Source organism: Acinonyx jubatus, chromosome B3 (assembly GCF_027475565.1).
Source record: "Acinonyx jubatus isolate Ajub_Pintada_27869175 chromosome B3, VMU_Ajub_asm_v1.0, whole genome shotgun sequence".
NCBI classification, from domain to species: Eukaryota; Metazoa; Chordata; class Mammalia; order Carnivora; family Felidae; genus Acinonyx; species Acinonyx jubatus.
This window is the reverse complement of record NC_069386.1, coordinates 36,447,312-36,458,681: the sequence shown is the minus strand read 5'-3', so window position 1 is coordinate 36,458,681 and position 11,370 is coordinate 36,447,312. Positions and strand designations below refer to the sequence as shown.

At 51.3% G+C, this 11,370-nt stretch overlaps 1 protein-coding gene across 2 annotated transcripts in view; it reads right to left on the bottom strand.

Annotated features, from left to right (window-relative positions):
- Positions 1-5,435: 5,435 nt before the first annotated feature.
- Positions 5,436-11,370, bottom strand: part of ITGA11 (integrin subunit alpha 11) — a 126,076-nt gene continuing 120,141 nt past the window's right edge. For both annotated transcript variants that reach the window (XM_027067624.2, XM_053223821.1), the window contains 2 exons: positions 7,493-7,606; positions 5,436-6,752 (listed from right to left, as the gene is read on the bottom strand). In XM_027067624.2, the coding sequence (XP_026923425.1) occupies positions 6,681-6,752; positions 7,493-7,606 (186 nt within the window). In that variant the 3' untranslated portion in view covers positions 5,436-6,680. The remainder of the gene's footprint in view (positions 6,753-7,492; positions 7,607-11,370) is intronic.

Sequence of the window (11,370 nt, the reverse complement as noted above, 5' to 3'; positions counted from 1 at the left end):
GTAATGAGATCTTTTTCTGGGTTCTCTGTTTTATTCTGTTGATCTCGCAGTGTGGTGGACTGGGGATTATTGTCACGGCTCTATCATTTACAAGCTCTGTGGCCTGGGGTAAGTTACTTTTCTGTCCAAGCCTTAGTTTCTGTAAATCGGGATGATAATATTTAACTTGGACTGTGATGAGCAAACAAGAGAATCAAGATGCTTACCTAACAGTAACAAAGTGCTTGACACATAGTGAAGTGCCTGGGTAATGTTAAATGTTAATACTAGTGGGGCTAATTGTTCATTTGTCTTCTTTTGGGGAGGGGATATAGTTTTTTTATTGTATGTTTATTTTTGCAGATGAATTCCGGTGTCATGTCATGTTGAAAGTTGATTTTGTTTAGCATTGAGTTAAGAGATTAATTTAGGGAGACTTGCTGTCTCTGTAAGTCTGAGCCTTTTTATCCAAAGGAGAGATAGTCCCATTTAGTGAAGTCTTACGTCTCTTAGAGATTTTTCAAGGTTTTTTTTTTTTTTTTTTTTAGTGAAGTTCTTGCAGATATATTCCTTTTATGGTTAGGTTCTGTGTTTATATTATGGGTAGGAGCTTTTTTTTTTTCAATCACATACTTCTAAATGTTAATGTTTTTACATAGGCATTTTATTTTATTAAAAAAATTTTTTTTTTACGTTTATTCATCTTTGAGAGACAGAGAGACAGAGCATGAGCGGGGAAGGGGTAGAGAGAGGGAGACACAGAATCCGAAGCAGACTCCAGGCTCTGAGCTGTCAGCACAGAGCCCGACGTGGGGTTTGAACTCAACAAATGCGAGATCATGACCCCAGCTGAAGTCGGACACACAACCGACTGAGCCACCCAGGCGCCCCATTTACATAGGCATTTTAATGGATTTGCCTTTTTTTGAAAAATGAAATTGTTCATTGCTTTTGGATGTCGCAGATACACTGATCATCATTTATAAGTGAAGCTTATTTTGCCTCTTATTTCAGTATTCGTATTCTATATTTCTTATAGAATTATAGAACCAATTAATATTGGTTAAGATTATCCAAAGAGTATTAAGTGGTGGTATTGGAGCACATCCTTGGCACATGTTTGTTTTAAAATTTAGATTTAGGGTAGCCATTCCAGTCCCTTCCTTAAGACCTGAAAAAACCATGTAGTTCAAGTCTCTCGTTTTATAGCTGAGGATGTAAACCCAGAAAGAAGTGTTTTGTCCATGTAAGGTCATACAAGGGTTGAATGTCAGAGCCCAGGGTCAGCTCTGGGTCTTGACTCACGGAGCAGTGCTCTTTCACTCTCAGACTATTAGGCTGGCACAAGCAAAGATCCTCTTAGCATCTCTGCCAGGTCTGAGCCGGCTGTAATACCCAGCTGGACTCCGGAAATCATCCAGACAAATTCTAGATCATTTTTTTTTTCTGTGTTTCAAGTAATGTCTGCTGTATTAAAGTAACAGACGATCAGACTAAAGAAAATACTGGCAGTAATATATTTCATCAGGTACTTAATCTAGAAAATGCCTGTGTGAGATGTAAATTTCAGGTGGTTCATAAAGACTTTGCATGTTGGCAAGCATAGACAAAACTAGCTATTCTAATTTCTCTGTGCTTTGTACATGTGGCGTGCTTGGTCTGTCCTGAGTTCAGTACTGGGGCGTGTTCCTGCCTCTAGCGGACACGCTGTATCAGGGATGCGCGTACAAAAATAAGAAACATGGTCCCTGCCCTTGATAAGCTTGTCGTCTAGCCAGATGCCCCTATTTGAAATCTGATTTTCTGTTTTTCCTCAGATCTTCATTTTAATTTCCCAAATAAAAGTTTATGATGCTACCTTTTGACTCTGGCTTGGGCCACTTTCTGAAAACCTTTCAGGAAACCGTGTCATTTGAGTTGTTGCTTGTCGTATTTTTCTGTGGTACCAGGGAGATAGGGGCAAAGAACGTGCACAGCTGATTTAGAAAGGATGAATCCGTTAAGGAACAGTGCCCCCTTCTTTTTTAAGAAAATGTTTTTTTTCTGCTTCTACCCTACTTTGAACCTGGTGAGTTTGCTGGGGACATTTTAGCCTGTACCTTCCTGAGAAGTTACAGAGCCCAAGTGCCAGGCTTCTAACCCCCTCTCCACGCTTTACTAGCAAAACTCGTCCGTTCCTGTTCCTGTTTCAGTTTCCGTTTGGAACATGGTGTCCTACTTTAGTGTGATGTCAAAGCTAATGGAATAGATGGTGACACGAGAGCACTGGCCGGTTTTAATGTGGTCAATTAAGCCCGACTGCCCCTTGCGAAGAGTCTAGATGACGTAAATACTCACAGTAGGACAATTTTTTGAGATTTCAAAAAAAACAGTAAAAAGTAGTGCAGAGTAAAGGGCTGACACGACCTCGGCTGGAGGTGAAAACGAAGGACAATGTGGTAGTGAATGAAAACAGGAGACCACTCCCCACTAATAGCTGTATTAAGTTAAGTCACCCAAGGCATATCTGGTGGTTGGAGAGACCTGGCCACTTCCTGTACGGGGTGAGGTGTGGTTGCAGTGAGTCATGCAGGAAAAAGAGCACGATTAAGCTGGCTGTTTCTCTTACAGGCTGCTTGGCACCCTGGGGCTTGAATCCGGGGGACTGGTTGAAGTCTAGAAGTCTAGTTTTGTATTCCAGGAGAGCACTGATGCTAAGTGTTAAATGCTAAATGCTGATGGAGACAGCAACTTGTCTTTTAAAGACCTCTAGGAAAGGCCAGTTCCATACCTTCTGTGGAAAGCCCTTCCGCTTTTATTGTCCCCTCTCTGCTGTGTTTGTGTTCGCACTTTGCCCCTTCCACCTGGTAGCTATCGTGTGACCCAAGGGCAGCTGAGGAAGGCTCCACTGTTTAAGAAACGGACAATGACGTCTAGAGAATATTGTGGCTCTGGATTGCTGGTTCTATACATTTAATGTGCTTAGCATTACCTGACAGGAAATTGGATCCGTGAGGTCTGGGGTAGAACTTGGTCTGTGGTTCTGATCAGGGCGGCCGTGGAATCCCACTCTGAGAAGCTCAGCTCTGGATAGATGATCTGCTCTAGCAGGCACGGTTTGTCCTCCAAGCTTACATGTCCACACCATCTGATGCCAGAAAGAAGCGGCCAGCTGGAACCGAGGGACACCAGAATTGATGGCCGCTTCCCTGCAGAGCACTGGGCGCTGATGGCACAGGGCTTGAGGCCTTTCTTGTCTACCCAAGCCCTGCACCTCAGTTTCCGCATCTTTTCTGAGAGCCTGCCTCCCCCCCAGATGTTAGAGCAGCAGTGAGACCTCATAGAACATCGCCCAGGATTCACTTCACAACTCCTGTGTTTCTCCTGAGAGCCTAGAACTTAGGAAATCCTGAGAATCCGTGGACCGAATTCTAAAACCATCTTCTGTTGGTGTTTGGTTTATAAGAGACCTTGACCCATGTGTTTTTCTCCTATGCACTCGTTTGCTATAGGCTTGCTTACGCAAGTATCCCGTGGCCACCTGAAAGTCAAAGCAGCTTGTTTAGAGTAGCATCTAGGATGCTGATAAAGCTTTTAAAAGATGGAACCATTTTTAACTTGGTTCCACTTTATGTCAGCACTCGGAGTTCAGCCCTTAGCTCCATCATAAATATTCTTAACTATGGAATAGAGCATTGCTAATAATATCCATCTGTGAACCACAATATGAATTTTATGTTGATCTGCAGTTGCATTTTGGGCTGCTTGCCACTAAATGCCAAAACTGCTTCGGAGACTGCTCTGTCTCTCCTCCAGACAATAGCAGATGTGTTCAACTTCTCCCAGAGTCCCCTTGGGGCTCTGGAGACCCAGGAGAACTGGGTGAAGTCTGTAGCAGATCCCTCTCCAGAGACTTGCTGGAACAAGAAAGTCTTCCCAACTCTAGGCTGGAGTCAGGTTAACTTGAATATTATGAACGACAGCATAGTCCCCAGTGCTCATAATGGAAGGGCACCTATGTGTGTTAACCCCTTATTTGTTTTCCAGCCTATGTGTTCACCTGCCTGTTGACCTCAGCTCGGCACATCTGTCACCAGAGGAACTCTAAAACAACAAAACTGATGCCTTGGCCCCTCTCCCAATTACATGTGAATCCCTGCGGTGGACCCTTGCATAGACATCTTTTAGAGCTCCTCAGGCCAGAGAACCGCTGTAGCGTGAGTTTGCTCCCCGTTAAATGCATCTCTGTGGCCCTACCAGGAACTCTGTAAGGTCTGTCTTGATCATTTATACCCCAGAGCAGATAAATTCAGAAAGGACTGATAAGAGAAACAGACGAGAGAGACACGAGGGGATGGCTGAAGGCCTTGAAGTTACAAAGTTCTGCCTTTTGACCAGTTAGTTGTTCTTGGTGTAGGGCCAGGGAGGGGTGTGAAGGGGCTGCGGAGCCCTGGGGATAAAGGTGGCCTCCGATGGGCTGGAGGTTCCCATGTGGCCACTTCTGGGTTGCGTCTGACCTGCAGATATGTTTTGTTTGGCCTGCAGCGTGGCCGCACATAGCAACTTTTTAAAGGTGAATGCCAGTCTCTAAAAGGCAGGTTTCACGTGAAAGCATTCTCTCAGAGTTGATGGTACCAGACAGAAGACTTGGTCTAAATCACACGGCATGGCATACGTGTGAGTGTGGGTTCATGGAGCATCCTGGAGTCAGGTGCTCCATTCATGAGGGCAAGACTCCAGCGAAACTTGACTCTAAATGGGGCCTTCTGATTTGGGGGTCACCATTTGAGAACAAATATTCCCATAGTTACTTTGTATTAATGCCTTCTGCTCCTTTAGTAATCCCCTCCCCAACCCCCCCCTTCCCCCCCAGGCTGGGCTGTAATGACTATCCTACTTGAGAGACCGCAGTCCTAAAATGAGTGTGGGTTTTGCTGGGGATCCTAGGGCTCTCTCTTAACTGCTCTGGTTCGGAGTGTCCTCATCCATGGGGGATCAAGATCAAATAATTTGTAAGTTTCTACCTCTGGCCTCTTGGGACTCCAATGGCACAAGATTGGAAGGGAGCCCACTTGGTTGAAGAGCAGCCTGTGTGTAAAGGTGAAGAAGTTCTGGAGTATGAGGTCAGCACTGAAACGCTAGCCTGGAGAAGTCTGGGAGGCTAGAGAGGGAGGAGCCGGAACTAAGGACTGGAAGCTACAGTGACTTGTGGGCTTCAACCATCCAAATGGGTGAAGGGGGAGCTGGTGGTCTTGGGCGGGAGGAAGTGTTCCATCCCTGGAGATGTCCATCCCAGATCAGGCAGCCATTTGGAGGGGATGTCGTAGGGACCAAATGGTGGACAAGCCCCTTCCAAACATTTAGAGACAATGGGAAGAAAGCAGGGGCCCCCCAGCCACCTCCTTTCCTTCAGAGAAAAGACGCTGGCTCCCTGGGATAAGCCCTGCCCACAGAATGGGAGACAGCAAGCACCTTGGTTGTTTTCAATCACTGTATTTTTTTTTTTTATAGTTTTAAAAAATATTTACGACAGTAAAGGTCGTACTGTGGGACAGGGGGACAGATGCCTTTGATGCATCCCCCTTTCATTTCTATCTCAAAACAAGATTAAGGCATAAATTACTCGCTGGGCACCGGGCGTGCCTATTGTCCTCAAGGCGCCATCATTGGTGGTACCACTTGTCCCATGGGCCAGCGGATCAGGATCAGGTATTTGCCACCGAGGTTCCATAGACTTGGGTGTCCCTGCACCAGCTTTAACCAGTGCATTCCAGAGAGCACCAGAGTGCATTCTAGCAGCGCTGGCTGAGCCCTTCTCTTGTGTACGGGGGGCAGTGGGCGGAAAGGGGGGACGGGAGGCTGTGTTTGTGGGGGGGGGGGCACGCACCCTCCTGCCACCCCACTGCCAGGCCTGGAGTTGTGCCACGCTCAGGGCAGGCAGGCGGGAAGACCAAGTAGGTACGGGGGACCCAGGGAGTGTGGCGACTGAAGGCTCCCGTGGGGTACGAGGAACAAAAGCCACTGAGGGGTATGTGCGGGGGTGGAGGGCCCGCCTGCCTCCCCATCTCGGGGTGGGCGCCCCATATTCTGTGTCCCAGCTGCCCGTCTGTCACAGTCTCCATGCCCCAGGGTCTTTCTTCATCCCTGTCCAGCAGCTGTCACCACCAAGCCCTTGGCCGCGGGGGTTCATTCAGGGGCAGCTCTCCTGCCTGGGGAAGGGGTGAGTGGGACTTGAGAGCCTTGGGCAGCGCCGGGGTGGGGTGTGGGGGGTGGGAGGACAGCCCAGGATTCAGATCTGCTGCCCCACTGGGTCCTGCTGGGACTCGAGGCCTGGAGTGTGAAGAAAGAATGGGTTTGCATCGCCTTCTTCCTCTGCCGGTTTCTTCTGAGGATGGGACAGTTATGGATTCCTAGCACCTAGTGGCGGGGGCAGCAAATGCCCCCACAGAGCCCAGGGGAGGCTTTGGTGTGCCTTGGGAGGGGTCCCTTTAAGTCACCAGGGATCTGTGTTGGAGGTGTCTTGGCCTCCCAGTAGAGCAGTCCCTCTTAAAACTGGCTTCAGTTCCTTTCAGAGGGTGCAGGCTTGGTCTCTCAGGAGATGAGGTCAAGTGCAAAGCGAGCTGGCGTCTTCTCCACCCCAGCTCAGCGGGCCACGGGCCTGGGCCTGTACACTGCCTGGACTGGCGTCCTGGCCCCCATCAACTCGCAGCCTCCTCTGAGCCTCACTCCAGCACTTTGGGGGTGGGGTCCAGGCCAGGTTCCCTCCTGCGCTTGGCACTTTTAAAGAAGCCGAGCTGTGTGGGGGCAAAGGGAGAAGTCTCAGGGGTGGGCAGGGAGGACAAGACCTGTCTCTCCCACCTGCTTTCCCCCCACTAACGCTCCTAAGACTTCTTCCTGTTGAAGGCTTCCCTGAATACCCCAGCTAACACTGAGTACCAGCCCCCACCCCAGCCCAGCAGAACTCCCTTGGTGGGCCACGCAATGGGCCACTTAACTGGTGAGGGGGGATTGCAGTGGAGTGGATGGAGCCTGGGTCGGGAGGCAAGAAGTCATGCTGTGTGACCCTGCCCTGGTCAAGAACCCTCTCTGGGCCTCCCTCGGCTCATCTGTAACAGAAGGTTGAGACCAGGGGTTCTTCACCTGAGGCTCAGTGACAGAGAGGGGTTTGGGGGCTTGTTAACCGCCTGACTGTTGGAGAAATTTTGTGGTTGTGTACTTGCTGCTGCTTCCACAAAGAGAAGACCGGGCTCCCGTCAGGTTCTCAAAGGAACCCACCAAAGGGTCAGAGCCACAGACTGAGGGCCCTTTGGAGGCCTTAGCCAATCTGCCTGCTGTGGTGAGATGTGGGTGCTTAGGTAGCAGGAGGCACATTCTGGGGAGGAGGCCGGGTGGGTGCCAGCTCCCACAGGGAGGAGAACGCGTGGGCTGGCCACAGAGCCCGCAGGCCAGAGGCGTGCCCCCCCCCCCCCCGCCAGCCGGCCTGGGCCGACCAGCCAGGATGCTGCTCTCCACCACCACCCTGCTGGGGCCTCACCTTCCAGAGTGCCAGGACGAGCAGGGCCAGCAGCAGGAGGCCCCCCAGCGTGCTGCCCACGATGATCCAGATGGGGATCTGAGAGTCTTCTTGCTTGGAGATCTCAAACGTGATCTGTAAGGGGAGGAGTGCGCCGGGTCAACAGCATTACTGTCCTGGGGACCGGGGGGGCAGCCGGGGTGCAGGCGATGCCTAGTGCCCGGTGGGATCTGCTGGAGGCATGGGTGGCACCCAGCCTGCGGAGGCCTCAGAGGACCCAGCCCTTGCACAAAGGACACCTGAGTTAAATGACCCAGGTGATCCTGCCTCCTCTTTGAAACTTTCTGCCTTTGGCCTTGGGTTCTGTGCCATGTTCCATGGCTCTGTCCTGGGACCTCTTCCTTATCTACAGTCATTTCATGGTGAGCTCAGCACCGTCTTACCCAGTAGGCACAGGGAGCTCAGGGCCCTTAGTGCTTTTAGGGGCCCATGAAAATGTTCTAATTTCTTTTAAAATTCGAGGGAAAAACAAATATAATCTCTTGCCTGGCTTATATGTCTTTATATATATTTGTCATAAAATAATAATTTAAATTATTATTTTTGAGAGAGGAAGAGAGGTAGAGAGCAAGCAGGGGAGGGGCAGAGAGAGGGAGACAGAGAATCCCGAGCAGGCTCCGTGCCGTCAGCACAGAGCCTGATGTGGGGCTCGAACTCACAAACTGAGATCGTGACCTAAGCCCAAACCAAGAGTCAGATGCTTAACCGACTGAGCCACCCAGGCGCTCCTAATTTAAATTATTTCTAAGGAGGAAGGGTCTCCGAAGGTAAAAGCGCTCAGGGCCATGGAAAGCATAACACAGCCCTGGGCAAACTCACTCCATTGTGAGGCTTTGAAACCTATACGCCAGGGGCGCCTGGGTGGCTCAGTCGGTTAAGCGGCCGACTTCGGCTCAGGTCATGATCTCACAGTCTGTGAGTTCGAGCCCCGCGTCAGGCTCTGTGCTGACAGCTCGGAGCCTGGAGCCTGCTTTGGATTCTGTGTCTCCCTCTCTCTGACCCTCCCCCATTCATGCTTTGTCTCTCTCTGTCTCAAAAAATAAATAAATGTTAAAAACCTATACGCGGACTGCCGTCACGTTTCTCCCTTCTACCGGGACTCTCCACACTCCTGTCCTCCTGTCTTCCTGGCCTGCTCGGCATCTTTAACAGGTGTCCAAACTCTTGATCCCACTCTGTACCCTCAACCCTGTTCCATCCCCGCCTTTCCCATGAAAGCAAATGCCAGCATGGTCCTTCCTCGCTGTCGCTCAGGCCAGAAGCCTTGTACTCGTCACTGACTCCTACCTTTGCATCCACATGGACTCCAGCAAAGTCTGTCTGGCCTACCTTTGAAGCGCCCAGAATGTGGGAGTCCCGCCTCCAGGGCTACCTGCTTGGACTGAACCCCCTGTGTCCCCCCTGGAGGCTGCAGCAGCCGGCTAACTGCCTCCCCCCTCCAGCCTCGCCCTCTGCAGTCTGTCCTCAGCATGGCAGCCTGACGAAGGCATATTTATTCTCTGCTCTGCTCCAGCCCCCCACGCAGGGTGGAAAAGAAGAGTCCTTGCGTGCGCCTGCCAGGCCTCACCCTCTCTGGTGCTGCTCATCTCGCTGGCCTCACCTCCTGCCCCCCCCCCTCCCCCCCGTTGCTCTCTCTGCTCCAAGCCTGCAGCTACCTGGCCCTCCAGCATGCCAGCACACGTCCACCGGAGGCCTTTGTATTGCTGTCCCTCCCTTTCCGACAGCATTTTCCCCCCCGAATAGCCACGCGACACCCCTCTTCTTCATAGTTTCTGACGTTAGTTTATCGAGGAGGCTTTTCCCAATCTCCTTGTATAAGATAGAACCGCCCCCCCCCCCCCCCGCCCCAAGTCTCCACCTTTAGGTGCCTGCATTTTTCGGGGCAGAATGTATCACCATTTGACACTGATATATTCACGCGTCTTGCCCTTCTTCCCATCTAGAACGTCAGCCCCAGGGGAGCAGGGTGGTATCTGTTTTGTTCGCTGTTCTATTTTCAGTGCCTGGGACAGAGCAGGAGCTCGGTCTACATGCCGAATGGCTGCATGAACGAACCCCTGCAGCAGGGGGGAGTCCCGGCTCGGCCACTGACTCCCTGTTCAACTCTCTGCCTTATCTCACCTAGCCTGAGTTTCCGTGTCTGAAAAATGGAGGTGGGGAGTACCTCACAGTGCTCTGAGGAGTGAGCAAGGAAACGTGCAAAGTGTCTGTGACAGTGCCTGGCGCAGCGTTTAGGGCTCAACAAATGGCAGGTCCCTTCTATATTCTCTGTCCTTCCGTAAAGGCTGGGACCTTCTCTGCCTTCCCACCCCCAGCACCTGGCACACATTCTGGGGCTTACATTCTGGGTTGCTGGGTTTCTAAAAGAGAAGCGAGGCATCCAGAGAGTATAAGAAAGATTTTTTTTGGTCGGGGGGAGCGCCTGGGTGGCTCAGTCTGTGGAGCATCCGACTCTTGATTTCGGCTCAGGTCATTATCCCAGGGTCATGGGATCGAGCCCTGCGTTGGGCCTGTGCCGAGCGTGGAGCCTGCTTAAGATTCTCTCTCTCTCCCTGTACGTCTCTCCCATCCCTCTCTAAAAAAATAAAAATAAATACAAGAGGGATTTGCGGGGGAGGGGGGCAGTGGGAGTTGAAGGAGAACGAGAATTCATTTAAAAGATGAACTGGTGTAGAGACAGGGGTTGTGTGTGTGTGGGGGGGGGGTGGGGGTGGGGGTGCCTGTACAATGCCTCTTCCCTTGGCTGACTGCAGAATTCCAACATCTCTCTTAAGCTTCAGTTCAAGTGGACCTGGCTCCAGAAAGCTTTCCCCGGACATCCCTTGCTCTGACTGCCCCCCAAGCCCAGCCCCTGTGCTCACCCCCACATTGTAGCCATGGCTTTGTTATCCTCATCCCCAGGTCTGCTTAATTCATCTCTGTATCCCTGGGGGGCTTGAGTCATAGGAGGAACACCCAACATGCCGGATGAATGAACAGATAAAACTCCTTAGGTGGGTTCCCTGAATGCTGCTTCTAGGTTTTGGCACCTGCGACCCCTCTGCCTGGCAGCTCCCCACCTTGTTTATGAACATCTGTCCTCCTGACCGTGCCTCTTTTGCTCTCCAGCATCTCCTGGGGGTGGGGCTGGGGTTAACTCTGCATCTGGTGCAGGAACCCAGGCCACGGTTCAGGGACGTGGCCAGTGGAGGGCAGCAGAGTCCCACGCCCAGGATGCCCGTCTCTCCATAGGATTGGGCTTTTCTTCAAGGCCCAACTTCTCAGGAGAGCATTGCAGGAAGCCTCTCCCCCCTTCCTGAGGCCCTGATTCGAAGCAGTCTGGTCTGTGACAATCTGGTTTTATCTAATTCAAAAAGAGTCCTAATACAGAGACACATCCTGCATTCCTTGGTCTTGGAATTCCTTGGAATTCGGTTCGCACCAGACTTCTGAAGCATGTCATGTGCATTCCTTAGATTTGAGGTGCTAATGGATGGGGAGGAGAGGGGTGGGATGTTCATTCTAGGCTGCCAGCCGGCCAGAGACCCAGCGTCACAGCCGGTGGAGTCAATCAATGAGCCTTGCCAGGGCAAGCGGGCCTGGGCTCCAGTTCTTTCCTCTAGTGCAGAACATACAGGTCCCCCTTCTTTCTCTGCTTTCGTGGGACTACTGTGGTCTAGAGCCTGCCGCCCCAGGCACTGGGCGAATGCTTGCTTCCGGCTCCCTCCCTACTTTTGCCCCTAACGTCCTACTGAACTTGCTTTTCCCCTCTTTTCTGATGCTGTGCTAACTGCCGGCAGATGGGTCCTTCTCTCTCCTGCAGGCACACACGAATGGAGGGTATAGGAAACTCTAGGGGA